The sequence below is a fragment of the Vigna unguiculata genome, chromosome 10 (genome assembly GCF_004118075.2).
Source record: "Vigna unguiculata cultivar IT97K-499-35 chromosome 10, ASM411807v1, whole genome shotgun sequence".
Classification (NCBI taxonomy): Eukaryota; Viridiplantae; Streptophyta; class Magnoliopsida; order Fabales; family Fabaceae; genus Vigna; species Vigna unguiculata.
In genome coordinates this window covers 17,787,414-17,804,994 of record NC_040288.1, presented here as the reverse complement: position 1 = coordinate 17,804,994, position 17,581 = coordinate 17,787,414, and the positions used below count along the sequence as shown (strand labels likewise).

The window sequence follows — 17,581 nt, the reverse complement described above, 5'->3', positions numbered from 1 at the left end:
AACAATTTTTTAAATGTTACTAAAGAACGAACATGTAGTAGTGGTGGCTTCCAAAAAATTGATTTTGAGGTGTTTGGATGTTGTTCTAAAGGCTTTTAACGTAATCCGCCTTGTTACTCTTTGATCCAACATAACCAATAAGAAGCTTGAGTGATTGTTGAATTGTTCCTTTGTCATTAGGCAAAACTTGTCTCCCCTGTGAAAGTCAAAATTCTCATGATCTGTGGAACAAACAAATATTGTATACTTTACAACCATAAATTATAAAACCTTTTTTTTGATTCATGTAACCTGATTAAGATATCATTCGAAGCTACTTTTCCATTCTTCAACATGGGCAACAATTTTCTATTGCGATGCTTTCTAGCCATGGTAGATATGCATTCCTTCATAGTTGATACATTTTTTATTTTCTTATCATCTTGTAACAATCCTTGTTCAAGTACTGAGCTTACTGATTCAAGAAGCAATAGTCGGCCCTTCCAAGGGTTGACGCCTTGAAAGTGGCAGTGAAGCATCAAGAAGCTAAGCACAGATCCTGCACCATTTGCCTGTAATAAAAGGATATTAACCTGCATTTGGACCCAACCTTTATTTGTTTCCTGCACACTTTAAATACACAGAACTTTTAATCCAATTAAAGAAGCATTTTGATATTAATTATTGATAGAATAATATTGTACCAAATTCTTTTCTTATATTTGTAATAACAGGAATAATAAACCAGAAAAGTCATATCATTTAGACCCTGTGGGAAACGATGTAATAAAGCATTAAGAAGGAACTAACTTGGCAATGTCTATATACTGCTCCCGAAGATCCGGTGCTTGAACCACAAAGTAGCCCATAAATCTCCCTAGATTACAAGAAAATGCTTGATTAGTAACTAATTTGAGTGACCAAAAGTTATTAGATCAATTTAGATACCAATTTAAAAAATAAAAAATTATTGATTACTAAAATAGTCGTTATTATAAATAAAAAATTATAATTAGTCACTAAATTGGTCATTAATTAATTAGAGATTAATTTAAAAACTAAATCATTTTAGCCAAAACCGTAGCTAATTTTTAGTGACAAATTTGTTTTTTGTGGTCAAAACCATGATAACTAATTTTAAAGACCCATTTAGGGACCAATTATAATTTTTTATTCATAGTAGTGACTATTTTAGTAATCAATAATTTTTTTACTTTTTAAATTGATATCTAAATTGATTATTATAGTACTACACTTAGGCGGCCTCATGATACTACTCACACTTTTCATCCTTTGCCGCCATACCTCCATCGATAAAGGTTGGGGGACTGGTGTACTGCACCTAGGCGGCCTAACGAAACTACACAGTTAAACCCGCCTACATAAAGTCTTGCAAGCACGCAATCAGTTATCAAACGAATCAATAGGCAAGTGTAAGCGGCCTAGGCCGCCTACTTCAGAAGACAAAATGAGATCTGTCGAACATTCCAGACTTAGAGTATTATATATATATATATATATATATAATATGTTTATGTATAAGAAGTCGATTTCCCGATATATAGATAATGATTTTCTATCAAGACATGTAGAGAAGTGGAATTACAAATATGCATTGACAAATTATAAACTACAATAAAATATACCACAACAGTCTTCAACTTGATAACAGTAGAAGATTCGAATCAACCAATATCAATTTCCAAAGTTTAAACTTCAAATTATTAAAAGGTTGGAAGTTTCTATTTATACGCAAGAAGTAATGCATGGTGGTGAAGATCCTCTGCCAATGCCATTTAATGAGACAGTCAAATTATATAATATTGTATCATTGCATGACAGTTTTAGAAATGAATTGGTTGAATTGATTATGCATTGACTTGACATTGACATGGTTGTGGATTCGAACCTTGGTAGACATGAACTAAGCTTCTTTTTTGCTAAAATTAGTTTTGACCCCATGGATGGGAAGGGTAAGAAACCCTAGCAGACAAAAGGGGCAGCCAAGGAGGCAGGAAAACCATCATGGAAAAGTCATTGAATGATAATTAAACATAACCTTAATGCTACTTTCGTTTTTAGCCATTAAGCACCATTAAGGCTTGGTTAAGTCTCTGTAGAAGTAATTAATATATTTAGGCAATCATGATGTGTAAGCTAGGAGGTTGAGTGTTGGATAACCTCTAACCTAGCACCTAGTTGCAGCCTTTAATGATTCAACTTCATTGTATCTCCTTCATCATATATATAAATATCAAGAACAGTAGAGGGGATTTTCATCAAGCCCTCAAACATATTTTGTCTGTTTTAATCTCAACTTGGTATCAAAGCGGGTCGATCCTGCTCTGGTTTCCGTCTGGTCTGTCCATCGGCACTTGTTGCCATCGTCCATGGTTGTCCGCCGCCATCCGTCACTGTTAATCACTGTCTGCAGCTATTCATTGCCATAAAACACTATCCAAAGCTACCCACCGTCACTGTTCAAAAAACCGTCACTGTCTGCCACTGTTTCGCCGTCGTCCACCACTGCTCGCCGCCGGCCGCCGTCTCCGGCCACCTCAGTTTTCGCCGGCGACCACTGGAGCGCCTCTCCGAGCGACAACCACCCCCACCGGTGCCGGAACCAGCCTCCCGTCCACGCGCCGCCACGCACCCCATCTTCTCCGCTGTGAACAGGCGTGTCGTCTCCAGCCACCTCAGTTTTCGTCGGCAACCACTAGATCTGGAGCGCCTCTCTGAGCGACAACCACCCCCACCAGTGCCAGAACCAGCCTCCCGTCCACGCGTCGCCACGCGCCGCGTCTTTCTCCGCTGCAAACAGGCGCGTGCAGCCCACGCGCCACCTTCTGCTGATCGGAACGTCACGGTGCCACCTCCGTAGCTCTCGCCGGAGTCTTCTACTGTTGTTCTAACCCTCAAAACTCCGATTCAGTGAGGTCCAGACGTCACCCTTGCGGACATCTCCCTCGGTCATTTAAAAATCTCCACTGTTTTTTGCGTTTCTGCTCTTTGTTTTTGTTCCCTTGATCAGAAATGGCCTTTGGAAGTGTTATTTCATTCTCTAGAAGTCCTTCCATTACTTCCGAGAAGCTAGATGGACAAAATTACCTCTCCTGGTCCGCTGCCGTCGAGATGTGGTTCCTTGGTCAAGGACATCATGACCACCTTGAGAAAGACGGAAGCCACGTGCCTCAAGAAAAAGTCGAACAGTGGAAGCAAGCAGATTTTCAATTGTGTGCCTTGTTGTGGCAATCCGTGGAGCCGAAACTGTTAATGTCTCTTAGGGCATTCAAAACATGTCACTCGTTTTGGAAGAGGACTCAGAATATATATGCCAACAATATCCAACGCCTATATGATTCGGTGGACAAGTTGGCATCTCTGAAAATGACCAATCATGACATGATCTCCTTCATGAATGAAGCACAATCAGCCGTGGAAGACCTGCGGATGTTTCTCGAAGTCGACGCTTCAGATGAAATGAAGAAGAAGCTGGACAAATACTATATGGTGATGATTCTTCACGCTATTCATCCAGACTTCAATCACATTAGAGATCAACTGTTGACCTCTCATGAGGTCCCTTCCATGGACACCCTAATCCAGCGTATGATTCGTGTCCCGAAAGTCCCAACACTTGAAATTCAAGAATCTCATGCTCGAGTAGAATCATCTGTTATGGCCGCTACTCGAGGAAGAGGAGGACGTGGACCTAGAGGAGGTGGACGTGGAGGCCGTGGATGTCATCAATGCACGTATTGCAAGAGGATGGGTCACACTCAGGAAAACTGTTACTCCTTACATGGTTTTCCTTCTAAGACTGCCAATGTCTCTCAGGCTGACACTACTGAGTCCAAATTCACTGAGGACGAGTATCAAGAGTACCTACGTCTCAAGTCCAGCAGCCTGACACAATCATCTCAAGCCTCGAGTACTTCAACAGCTTGCATTTCTCAATCCATTGACAGTCACAATTCATGGGTAATTGATTCCAGTGCTTCTGACCACATCTCTGGTAATACCTCTTTGTTCTCAACCATTTCATTTCAAAACAAACCTAATTTTATAACCCTTGCCCATGGCTCTAAAACTTCCTCAAAGGGAGTCAATTGAGTCATCCTGTCTCCCTCCCTAACGCTAAAATCTATCCTTTTTGTCCCTAATTGTCCCTTTAATTTAATTTCCTTAAGCCAGTTAACCAAATTGTTCAACTGTTCAGTAACCTTTGATCACATATCTTTTGTTATACAGGAGCGTGGTTCGAGGAGACAGATTGGAGAAGGATATGAAGCCGGCAGTTTATATCATTTTGGATCTCGTCCACAAGTGTCATGTGTTGCAGCTCCTAGTCCTAAAGTGTTACATCATCGACTTGGTCACCCTCATCTGTCCAAGTTAAAAAAAATGTGTCCTGAACTTAGTGGTCTCCACACCTTAGAATGTGAATCATGTCAACTAGGCAAACATGTTAGATCTGCTTTTCCTAAAAAGTCTCTCTCACAATGTAATTCTAGTTTCTCCATCATTCATTCCGATATTTGGGGACCTAGTCATATTTCGTCTTTTTGTTTTAGGTATTTTGTTACGTTCATTGATGAATTTTCACGATGTACTTGGGTTTATCTTATGAAAGATCATTCTGAATTGTTATCCATCTTCACATCTTTTTTACACGAAATCAAGAATTAATTCGGCCGAGTAATCAAAATCTTAAGAAGTGACAATTCCAAAGAGTACTTCTCATCTGCTTTGTCTGCAGTTTTAAGTTCACATGGTATCTTGCATCAGTCCACTTGTCCACACACACCACAGCAAAACGGTATAGCAGAAAGAAAAAATCGACACTTGGTTGAAACTGCTCGTACACTTTTGCTTGGTGCTCATATCCCTGTCCATCATTGGGGAAATGCCCTCTTAACTGCATGTTTTCTTATTAACCGGATGCCCTCCTCCTCTCTCAATCATAAAGTCCCTGTCTCCATCTTGTTTTCGGATAACCCTCTTTTTCACATTCCTCCTCGGGTTTTTGGTTGTGTATGTTTTGTTCACGACCTGTCTCCAGATCTAGATAAGCTTTCTGCTCGTGCTCTCAAATGTGTCTTCTTGGGCTATTCTCGTCTTCAAAAAGGGTATCGGTGTTACTCTCCTGAAACCAAGAAATACTACATGTCTGCCAATGTCACATTCTTTGAACAAACCCCTTATTTCTCTTCCTCTGTTCAAGACACTCATGTCATACAACAAGTCCTCCCTCTTCCTGTGGTTTAGTCCCCTATCTCAGATGTCTCTGTCAACCCGAGTCCTACTCCACCTACTCCCGAGCCCCCATCCCCACCTACTGATACCTTCCCGAGTCCCGACCTCCAACACAGGACTTTGATGGATAGTCCAATTATCCAAGAATATGGTGAATCCTCGACTTCAGATCCTTCTCCTTCGTCTCTTGCTCCCATGCCTCCTGATGAAGGTAATTCTGGTTGGCCCATTGCTCTCAGAAAAGGTATTCGTTCCACTCGGAACCCACATCCCATTTATAATTTTCTTAGTTATCACAGATTATCGCCTTTCTATTGTTCTCTTTTATCTTCAGTGTCTTTTGTTCCTATTCCCAAAAATATGAAGGAAGCACTTGATCATCCTGGATGGCGACAAGCCATGATTGCAGAAATGCAAGCTCTTGAACACAACCATACTTGGGAGCTCATGCCCCTCCCACCGGGCAAGAAGACGGTTGGTTGTCGATGGGTATATGCAGTTAAGGTTGGCTCTGACGGTCAGGTTGATAGGCTCAAAGCCCGATTAGTTGCCAAAGGGTACACTCAGATTTATGGCCTTGACTATTGTGACACTTTCTCTCATGTGGCGAAAATGACTGCTATTTGACTCTTCTTTGCAATGGCCGCCATTCGTCATTGGCCACTTCATCAATTGGATATCAAGAATGCTTTCCTTCATGGTGATCTTGAGGAGGAAGTCTACATGGAGCAACCTCTTGGATTTGTTGCTCAGGGGGAGTCTGGTATGGTGTGCAAATTGCATCGCTCTTTATACAGCCTCAAACAATCACCATGTGCCTGGTTTGGAAAATTCAGCTCCATTGTTCAAAGTTTTGGGTTAAGACGCAGTGAGGCAGATCACTCGGTCTTTTACTCGCATACTTCTCCTGGGAAATGTATCTACTTAATAGTATATGTTGATGATATAGTCATTACAGGAAATGATATTGTTGGCATATCTCAATTAAAGGAGCACTTGTGTAGGCATTTTCAAACCAAGGATTTGGGAAGCCTCAAATACTTCTTGGGCATTGAAGTGGCACAGTCTAAACATGGCATTGTAATCTCTCAAAGGAAGTATGCTTTTGATATCCTACAAGAAACTGGTATGATTGATTGTAAACCAGTAGAGAGTCCTATGGACCCAAATCAAAAGTTAACAACTGAAGAAGGTGAATTATTCTCTGACCCTGAAAGATACAGGAGGCTGGTTGGAAAACTAATTTACCTCACCATTACAAGGCCAGATCTATCCTTTGCAGTTGGAGTGGTTAGTCAGTTTATGCAGTCTCCATGTGTTGGCCATTGGAATTCTATCATCCGCATTCTAAGGTACCTAAAAAAGGCTCCCGGGCAAGGGTTGTTATATGAAGATCGAGGAAGCTTTCATGTCTCTGGATATTGTGATGCGGATTGGGCAGGATCTCCTATGGACAAACGATCTACTACTGGATACTGTGTATTCCTTGGAGGTAATATTATTTCATGGAAAAGTAAGAAGCAGAGTGTAGTAGCTAGATCGACAGCTGAAGCTGAATATAGAGCCATGGCATCACTAACATGTGAACTTATATGGGTGAAGCAATTTCTTCAAGAACTTAAGTTTTGTGACATCAAGACTATGAAGATGTATTGCGATAATCAAGCTGCTCTCCACATTGCTTCAAATCCAGTGTTTCACGAGAGAATAAAACATATAGAAATAGACTGTCATTTTGTTCGTGAAAATTATTGGCAAAGGAAATATGTACTGAGTTTGTGGGATCGAATGACCAACTCGCAGACATGTTGACCAAGTCATTATGGGGACCTCGAATTGTATCTCCTTCATAATATATATAAATATCAGGAACAGTAGAGGGGATTTTCATCAAGCCCTCAAACATATTTTGTCTGTTTTAATCTCCACTGTCTCCAATTGAGAATTAAGAGTGGGAGAGAAAGTTGAGGTGTCTGCCATTGTAGAGCATTGTGAGGAGTGAAATTTTAGAGACAAACTGTGGTTATTGAGTGAAACGGAGGAGCTGAACGAGGAGAGAGCTAAGGGAAGCCATTGTTGATCGAGGAGGAACAATAACATTCAATTCTAAGCAAGGAATCCAAATTCTGGAATTTCCATAAATTGTTTGGCAGACCTTCAAAGCCGCCAGGCGACTCATCCCTGTTTTGAGCAAATTCTGGGTTCCTGAGAGGAACCGCTTGGCGGCACGAACTGGCTCGCCAAGCGACGCGAGCAATGTGGCTCGATTTTTTAAGTTTTTGGAGTTTTTGAGTTGATTCCGACCGGGGAAATAAGGAGTTATATTTGTTGGTTGGTTGCTAGATGCTAGAATTGTTGGATTATGTGGTGATTGGAAGGTAATTAGAGGAAATTGTATGAACACTTACTTTAGGGTTTTGAAATTGGGGTTTTATGTTATGATCACCTTTAATTTGATAATTAGAGCCTCTGAATGCATGATTACTTGACTGGATTGCGGAATTAGGCTGATATCGTTGTCGTTAGGCGATCAAATTACCACCACTTAACTTTAGCAACTTCAGTATTGCCAAATTAGTAGTGAACAAAATAGTTAGGGTTAATGGTGGCGGCTAGAGTTTGAGGAAAATTAGGATTTTTGTTTTGGGAGATGAAGATGATGACGTGGCAGCCTTCCATTGGACAGCTTGTTAGTGCAAGGATTGTTGCCATGTGGCTTGTTCTGGTTGGCCAATTTTAAAAGTTGAGGATTGCCACATGGCAGCATCTGAGTGAATGAAGTTTAAGTGGTAGGAGGGATGCAACTTTGTAAAACTAGGGGTGCAGAACAAGTTCTTTTGTGGTCCACTTGCAGCAGGAGTGTGCAAATAAAATCTGGGGGTGCATTTAGCTCCTGATTTATTCTTTTCCAGAATTTCCTGATTTTGGACTTATTTTGTAACTTTGAATATTTCAAATCCACACTATTAATGACCAAAAATAAATTCCAGCTGCATTAACAAACGTTAGAATATCCAATAATATTTTATGCAACTAAAATCAATTTTTACGCCACTTTTACCAAACTTACTCAATAAATCCAATAATCACAAATCCTAATTAAATCAACCTTTAAGCACAGAAAATTCAATTAAATCCTCAAATTTAAATATTAAATGAGGGCAAAAATTTGAACTCATCATAGGCAAAAAAAGGCAATTTGGGATTTTAGGGTTTCTATGTTAGGTGCAACAGAATCTGGGTTCCCCAGAAACTGATGTACCGCCTAACGGGACTTAATCTGCCGTCAGGCGACAGTGCATGTAAGGGTGGTAGTTTTGCTTGTGGACATGAGGGCACATGGGAAAATTAATGATGTGTTCTGGAGAGAATAGTATGAATCAATTAAAGCAATGACAGATCATGAGTTTCTTGGTGTTGATCAAGAAATATATGGAAGTTTGGGCTCCAAATGGTAAGTGGGAAAATTCTGTTATTATAAATGAGGCAAAATAGTAATTAAACCAACATTGGAAAACGGAATGGCTGGACCAGGAGAATTAGGAAATTTGGCATATTTGGGTGGACAAGTTAGGCATGGTTTAAGGCAAGTGTTAGAATGTGATATAATGTGGCAATGGATTAAGAGAAAATTAGTAAGGTTGAATCAATGTTGTGGTGATGTTGGAAGGGAGAGGGCAGCTTGTATCAATTAATAATGAAAACATAAGTGTGAACCCTTGAGATTTTGCATGCGTGATAACATATAGTGAATTGATGTACATAAGAGGAGTTATGATAATTGGAAGTGGTGTTGACAATAATCAATCAGGATTGTGGCATTTCGGGTGAGTGGCAAGAAAAGTTGGTGCATGGGCAAATGTGTTTGGATTAGAACAAAAACAAGTATTGCGCAAGTACTAGTGTAGCGCCTGGCGGTGGGGTTTGCTCCGCTAGGCGATAGCTACAAAAACAATAGTGCACTAGGACGTGTGGCACCTGGCGGTGAGGGTGGTCCCGCCAGGCGATGTCTGCAAGGTCAGTGTGCTATGAGGCGCTTCGCGCCTAGCGGCACGTGTCCCTCGCCAGGCGGTCTGAAAGCAAGTTTTGCCTAGCAGCTCAGGAGCAGCGCCAGGCGATAACACAATGGTAGAAGCATTGTTTGCTTTGGATGTGAGTGATCTACAATGCTTTGGTGATACCTGAAAGGTCAGCTTGCTGGAATGTTCCTTGAGTTGTGGCTCGGAATGTATCCTTTGAGTTATGGCTTGGGATAGGGGTTAAACACGTGACATTCCTTGAGTTGTGGTTCGGAATGGCATCTCTTGAGTTGTGGCTTGGGATGGCGGACGAACACGAGGAACTCTTGAGTTGTGGCTCGAGTTGGCGAGTGTTGCCGGTGTGAGTGTGCGAGTTGTGACTCATACGGATGGGTCTAGATAGATTGCCCTTCTCAGTATTTAGCTGACGAGTTTGGTAGTCTTGGGACGTTACGAACTATGTTCGTATTAAGAACTCCTCTTGGCATTACATAGTATGGTTTGTAGTAGGTTTCTCGCACGTGTTCTACAAGTTGTGGCTTGTAAGTGTGACAGCAAGACATCTTGAGGTATTCATCTAAAGACGTAGAGCACGGGAACATGGTAGTGGCCATGTGGTATGGAATCAAAGGATAGAAATCCTTTTATGTGTGTATGTGCTTATATATTTGATTTATATATATATATATATATATATATATATATATATATATATATGTGTGTGTGTGTGTGTGTGTGTGTGTGTGTGTGTGTGTGTTTTATATGATGTTAGCTCACCCTATCTGTTTATGTTTGGCGATGATCGTGTATACGTTACACGGGAGTAGAGGATGTTGCAAGTGGTTCTGGTGAGGCTTAGCATCAGAGAGGGGTATTGGAATTAATGTATCAGACTTGGATTAATGTATTGGAATTTTATAATTTATGAAGTTGAGTTATTTTACGATGTAATAAAGATTTAATTTTCCCGTGTTTTTGAGAAATGAATTTAAATAAATAAGGTTTTATTATTATGTTTTTATTTTGTTATTTAAAATCTGTAATATCCGGACGCGATGTTATATTTATGGGTCGTGTTTACGAGTCACTTTTTTTGTCGTGTTTACGGGTCAAGTACATGTCCAGTTTACTAGTAAAGTTTAAAGGTCGAGTCCACGATCGATGTTTACGGGCTGAGTTTACAGGTCACGTTTACGTGTCAAATTTACGAGTTGAGTTTACGGGTCATGTTTTCATATCAATGTTATGGGCCAAGTTAATGGGTTTAGCTTATAAGAGAGTTTAGGGGTAGTTTTTACAAATAGTGTTTTCAAATCGGGTCTACAGGTCAAGTTTACAGGTTGAGCCAATTGGTTCAATTTACAGACCAAGTTGAATAGTCGAGTTTACGAGTAATTTTACGTATCAAATTTACGGGTCGAGTTCACAAGTCATGTTTATAGGTGGGGTTTACGACCGAGTTTATGGGGCGAGTTTACTAGTCATGTTTACGGGTCGCGTTCAAGTGTCGTGTTTACGGGTTGTGTTTATGGGTCGCATTTATGGGTCGAGTTTACGGATCTAGTTTATAAATCGACTTTACTAGTAGGGTTTACAGGTCACGGGGTCAAGTTTACTGGTCGAGTTTATAGGTCATATTATCATGTCGAGTTTACGAGTGAAGTTTAAGGGTTATCGTTACGGATCGAGTTTATGGCCAGAGTTTACAAGTGGAGTTTACGTGTTGAATTTACTAGTCGAGTTTACGGGTTAACTTTACTAGTTTAGTTTACAAGTTGAGTTTAGGGGTAGCCTTTACGAATAGTGTTTTTTATTTGGTCTACGGGTTGAGCTAATTGGTTGAGTTTACAGACCGAGTTTAAGGGTGGAGTTTACCTGTCAAATTTGTAGGTCGAGCTTATGAGTCGTGTTTACGGGTCGAGTTCACGGGTCATGTTTACGGGTGGGTTTACGAGTTGAGTTTATGTGGCGAGTTTACGAGATGAGTTTACAAGCAGAGTTTACGGGTCACATTTTTAGGTCGTGTTTACGGGTTGAGTAGGGTCTAGTTTACTAGTCGTGTTTAAAGGTCGAGTCTATGATTGAAGTTTACAGGCCGAGTTTACTGGTCGAGTTTACATGTCAAATTTACGAGTTGAGTTTACGAGTCTTGTTTTCAGATCAACGTTATGTGCCGAGTTTATGGGTTTAGTTTATAAGCGAGTTTAGGGGGGTTTACAAATAATGTTTTCAAATCGGGTATATGGGTCGCGTTTACGGGTCGAGCTAATTGGTTGAGTTTATATACCGAGTTGAAGGGTCGAGTTTATAGATAAGTTTACATGTCAAATTTATGGGTCGAGTTCACAGGTCGTGTTTATGGGTAGGATTTATAGGTGGAGTTTATAGGGCGAGTTTACAGATTGTGCTTATAAGGGTAGAGTTTACGGATCGAGCTTATGAGTAGAGTTTACGGATCGAGCTTCCTAGTAGAATTTACAAGTCGTGTTTACGGATCACATTTACGAGTATTTTGGAAAATGATGCAAGTGGTCATCTTAAGACAAACTATAAATGAGAATGTCATCAAAGTACACCACAATAAACTTCCCTAAGAACTCTCTAAGAACATGATGCATGAGTCTCATGAATGTACTAGGTGCATTGGTCAAGCCAAAAGGCATGACTAACCACTCATATAATTCAAACTTAGTCTTGAAAGAGGTTTTCCATTCATCACCTTCTTTAATTCTAATTTGATTGTACCCACTCTTCAAGTCTATTTTGGAAAATATGGTCGCATCATGTAACTCATCAATTAAATCATCTAACCTAGGAATGGGATGTCTATACTTGATGGTGATGTTGTTGATAGCCATACAATCTATGTACATTCTCCATGTTCCATCCTTTTTGGGGACAAGAATCACGAGCATTGCACAAGGGCTCATGCCATGTTGCACCCACCCTTTTTCTAACAACTCATTCTCTTGTTTTTGGATTTCCTTAGCCTCCTTGGGACTAGTCCTATAGGCTGGCCTATTAGGCAAAGATGAGCCTTGTATAAAATCAATTTGGTGTTTTATACCTCTTAGGGGTTGGAGACCCTTTGGAGGTTCTTGAAAAACATCTTGGAACTCATCTAAGACTAATGACAAGTCTTGGGGACATCTAGAGTGAGGGCTTTGGAAAGAGGGGGAAGATTCACTAAGATAAGCTAAGAACATAGGTTTTTGGGCAAGCATTACCTTTTTCACCCCTTTGAGGGAGATCATGCTCTTCTTGGCCTCTTTGCCATGTCCTTGCGCCTTGTCTTCCTTTCTTTTCTTTAGCATTTGAATTTGATCCTCATTGGCTTCTCTTGGTGAGAGAGGTAATAATGTAATCTTTTTGCCTTGGAAGTTAAAGGAAAACTTGTTGGCATGACCATCATGAAAAGTTTTTCTATCAAATTGCCATGGCCTTCCTAGTAAAATATGAGTTGCTTCCGAGGGCACTAAGTCACAAAATACCTCATCTTTGTAATTTCCAATGGAGAAGTTGGTAAGAACTTGTTTGTCAACTTTGATCTCACCTTCCTCACTAAGCCAAGATAGCTTATAGGGCTTGGTATGAGGGATGGTTTTCAAGCCAAGCTTGTCCACAACCCTTGTGCTAGCCACATTGACACAACTTCCACTATAAATTATGAGGGAGCAAGTTTTGTTGTTGATTTGGCACCTTGAGTGAAAAATATTTTCCCTTTGGTTTTCAAATTCTTTGGGCACTTGGCCTAACATGCGCCTACCACCAACAAACCTCCATCATTGGGTTTGATTTCATCCTCACTTGAAGATTGGGAAGAAGTGTGGGAGGAAGAACTTTTTAGGGAGGGGGAGAAGAATGCTCACTTTCAACTTCTCCTTTTGGGTTCAAGATCATGTTCCTTTTTGTGGGGCAATTTGAAGCAATATGACCATACCCCCAAACATTTAAAACATTTTATGCAACTAGTTCTTGAACCTTAGGAAGAGTTTGCATTTTCATGGGAGACTCTAGGCGCATTTGATCTAGGTGGGTGGTCTTTGGAAGATGGTTTCTCATCTTTTCTTTCTTTTCCTTTCCAAGTCCTAGAGTAGTAGTCATTGTAAGGAGTACTCTTCTTGGCCTCTTGTTTCTTTTTCAATTGACTTTCAACTTTTAGGGCCAAGTGTAAAATTTTATCAAAAGTAGAGTACTAATACAATTCAACTACATCTTGAACTTCTCTTCTAAGACCACTCACAAATCTAGCTACCTTTTCTTCTTCACTTTCAAATTGGAGTCCTACTTTGAGAAGCATGGACTCCATCATTTTGTAATACTCATTCACACATATGGACCCTTGTTGAAGCCTTTGGAGCTTCAATAGAGTCTCCCTCCTATAGTAGGAAGGAACAAATCTAGCGCGCATCAAATTTTTAATGTCCATCCAAGAGGCTGCGGGTGGTTCTTGGTTAATATTGTCCATACACAATTGATGCCACCATGTCATGGCATAATCCTCAAATTCTAAAACTACTAAATCTACTTTCTCTTGATCACTAACTAAATGAATATTAAAGATTTGGTCCACTTTTTGCTCCCATTCAATGTAGATGTTTGGATCATTCTCCCCTTTGAACTTTGGAATTTTGATTGGTGGAGGTTGCCTTTGTGGGAGTTGATTGCGCCTTCCCCCACTATCATGGTTGTGCCTTCTTCTTCTTCCCCCATGGCTTGAATCTTTGGAAGAAGATCTCCTTCTTCTCCTTTCATCTTTTCTAAGTTCAAGCCTTTAAATGTGTTCTTGAAGGAATATCTCACTTTGTCTTCTATCCGCCCTCAATTGGTCAAAAGTTTCCCTCCTACTTGTCGCAATCGGAATCGCGACGGGACGACGAACCAAAAAAGAAAACGGGTTTGAAAAGAGATTTGGAGTCGCCACCATAGTTATTCTGGAAAACTATGGAAAACCATGAAAATAAGACAAGTATGCGAAAAACTAGATTTTGGATCCAGGAGTCGGTTACGCGTAGAGGTGTTAGCACGCTACTGCGCCCGCCCGAGGGCGATACCTTTAATTAAAAAATGTAAAGTTGATGTGGTTTTCAAAATGTTATTTTTCTCCAAAAAAATAATAAGACAAATAATACTAAAAGAAACAAAAATATTTTTTTAATTTTTTGGACCCGACAAGGATTGACCTTGGTCCTACGTATTCTCATTCAAGATGAGAAATCAAGGTTACGTAGTTCTTTAAAAGATATTTGAAAAACAATTGAGAAAATGATTTGATTTTTGTTGGAGGTGAACCTGACAAGGACTAGCCTTGCTCCAACGTATCTCACGGTGGAGAATCAAGGACCACGTAGTTCTAAAAAGATATGTCACTTGAAAATGTTGATATTTTTGTATTTTGAAAATTTTTTAATTTTTTGGTATCTTTGAATTAGTTGAAAATATGTGTCACACGACGTGAGCGTCAAACAGACACTAAAAGAGAAAAAAAAACTATTTTTGATATTTTTAGAAAATAAGTGTCACACGGTGCGAACGACCGGACAGACACAATAAAGAGAACATTTTTTATGTTTTCTATATTTTTGCAATTTTTGGTAATTTTCAAATATATTTGTTTTTTTTTGTTTTTAAATAAAAATACATAAATAAATAAAAAGATGAAATTGTTTAAGAAAAATAAAAGTGAAAAACAAAATATGAGAATGATTAGTGGGATGTACATGAAGTAAATGAGGTGTGTTTATTAAAGGTGGGGTGCAGCAAGTTAAAGAATAAAACAAACCCAAAATAGAAAACAAAGATATAGGAGGTGCGTGGTTAACAATCATGGTGTATGAAGTAAATGACTATCCAGCCCACAAGCCAAACGTGTGGTGTATGTAGTAATCCAAGGAGTACAACAAATAATTAACACAGTCCATATATGGGGGTGCAGAATAGAAAGAAAGGGGTGCACGAGAGGTGGGCTCAGACGTGGCATGTGGAACCTAAACCCTAACTGCTCAAAAATCAGGAGCCAAGCCCCCTCCCTCTCTCCCTCTCGACGTCCACCGGCGCAGACGAGAAACTCGCGATTTCTTCTCTTCATTCATTTTTCTTGCGCGAGACAGACCACTTCTTCCCCCGCACGACCACAAGACGATGCCAATCCTCCTCACGACTGCGCTGCTCTACCCACCGGAGACTGCGATCAACGATTCCGGCCGTCGTCGGCATCCACACTGGCGCCCATCCATCTCTAAACCTTGATTCTCTCCTTCCGCAAGAGAGAAAAGCGCCCTAGGCCCTTCGATTCGCTACCACCGTGCCAGCCACCAAGACTGGGTCCGCGAGCACCAAGGAAACCAGCCCTCCGGCCGCCGCGACAACGACTGCTTCTGTTTTCTGTTTTTTATTTTGGTTTTATGTAGGTGAGTCATGAAGATGAACGAAAAAGATGAAGATGGAAAGAGAAGTTGATTCATGACGGAAGAGAAACATGATACTCAGGTGATGACTTTCGTGTTGTGAATGCAAGGGTTGAAGGTGAAGGTTGACGATGATGGAGACTGAGGGTTGGGATTCGAATGAAGGTGTTAGGGTTTGGAAAATGACTTAAGTCGAGTGAAGGTGTAACGGATGGTGTGTGAAGGCTCTGTACAATGAAAAGGTGAAAATCAAAACATGGAGAAGGAGAAGATGAATGTAAGCAATGAGCGTGTGAATCTCTATTTTTTATGGTTTTTTATGTAGGTGCGAGATGCAGATGATGGTGAGCAAGAACAAAATCTAGCTTATGAATGTATAAATGGAGTTTATGAATGGATTTCCTGTTTCTTTCTTTTTTTTGTTGCAGTTGCAGGAATGATGAAAACAACATTCAAGTAACACATTTAATTCATAAAACACATCTTCATAATGAACAATCCAACAGATAAACGATCCTATACAAACGCCAGATCGGTTCACACCAACATCAATTATGTACATCAGTTATGTTCATGCTCAAGTGTGTTTCGAAGTGTACCTCTTGTACATCCGCTTTTCAATGATGTTACTTTTGCTGTCACTAATTTCTCTAGCTCCCTTCTTTGCAATCTCATTGTTGCTTTGTTGCTCCTTCTGATAGAATTCTCCCTTGTCAACGTCTAATTTTGTCTGGGTTATAATGTATTTTCTCTTTTTTTTTCTCATAATCTTATTTAACTTTTATTTTGTTTTTTCTTTTCATCTTATTTTACTTTTATTTTATTTTTTATTTTTTATTTTTATTTTTATTATTATTCTATTTTTATTTTATTTTATTTTTATTATTTTATTTCATTTTTTTATTTTTTTTATTTTTTTTCTTTCGTTTTAATCTTATTTTATTTACAATTTTCTTTATTTTCCTTTTTACTTTTTATTATTTAAGAAAAAAAAATGAAATGAAAAAAGAGAGAAGACCAAGAGATTAACGTAAGGTCTCTGATAGTTATGGGTGGTAGCTAGCTAACCATGGTCATGATGGATGAACAAGGAAAGAGCAGGAAGCAACATCTGCTTTCAGCCTTCATGATGGTTGAACAAGGAAAGAGCAGGAAGAAACATCTGCTTTCAGCCTTATCTCACGTCTCGAGATAGGAAATGAACATAGCAGATACAACAAATATCATCAAGATCCCTTCATTCAGGGAGACCTTTACCTTTTTCACTCAGGGGGCTTTTTTTCATTCTGTTTCTCATTCTGTTCTTTGTAAGATGAAAAACAACACATTCAGTCATTCTGTTCATTAACTTCCCAACCAAACTCCCATGGCTACACATTCCCTCCATTTATCCCTGCCTTTTCCATTCCAATCTCGCACCATCCCATTCCAATCCCGCCGCACTCAACACGAACACCATACCAACACACGAACATAACCCAATCATCTTCATCTTCTACCTGCACCAAAATAATAAAAAAAACAAAGATCCAGAACCCTCATTACTAGGGGTGGCAAACGGGCCAGCCCGGCCCGTTTTGGCCCGGCCCGTATGTGGCCCGTCAAAAAACGGGCCGGGACGGGCCAGCCCGTCAAATAGAAACGGGCCAATAATCACAACCCGTCCCGTATAGGACGGGCTAACGGGCCGGGCCGGGCTGGCCCGTCTAGTTTTTTTTTAATTTTTTTAATTTTTTTAATTAGTTTTCAAATTTTTTAATTTGTTTTATTTTTTAAATTTGTTTATATATACATATAAATTATTATTAAAGTCATATTTAATCAAATAAAATATTATTTTAAATTTTAATTGATTAGTTAATGTTTTTAATTAGATAAGTTAAAATAATTATTAAATTTACATATTAAATTATTCAATTA

The 17,581-nt window shown here is 39.6% G+C and overlaps 1 protein-coding gene across 1 annotated transcript; it reads right to left on the bottom strand.

Moving 5' to 3' along the window:
• Positions 1-205: 205 nt before the first annotated feature.
• Positions 206-16,392, bottom strand: LOC114166220. Its single transcript, XM_028050915.1, has 3 exons — positions 16,261-16,392; positions 790-856; positions 206-609 (listed from the first exon to the last, which is right to left on the bottom strand). The coding sequence occupies exons 1-3, from the start codon at positions 16,334-16,336 to the stop codon at positions 249-251; spliced, it is 504 nt and encodes a 167-aa protein (XP_027906716.1). The 5' UTR covers positions 16,337-16,392; the 3' UTR covers positions 206-248.
• Positions 16,393-17,581: the final 1,189 nt, after the last annotated feature.

Bases quoted from the DNA above. Each gene is read 5' to 3' on its own strand.
- LOC114166220 (XM_028050915.1), bottom strand. From the start codon at position 16,336: ATGAGATTGCAAAGAAGGGAGCTAGAGAAATTAGTGACAGCAAAAGTA. The intron at 857-16,260 runs GTACACTTCGAA...CTTGTAATCTAG, and splicing joins GAAAAGCGGATGTACAAGAG to GGAGATTTATGGGCTACTTT. The intron at 610-789 runs GTTAGTTCCTTC...GTGTATTTAAAG, and splicing joins CAGTATATAGACATTGCCAA to TGTGCAGGAAACAAATAAAG.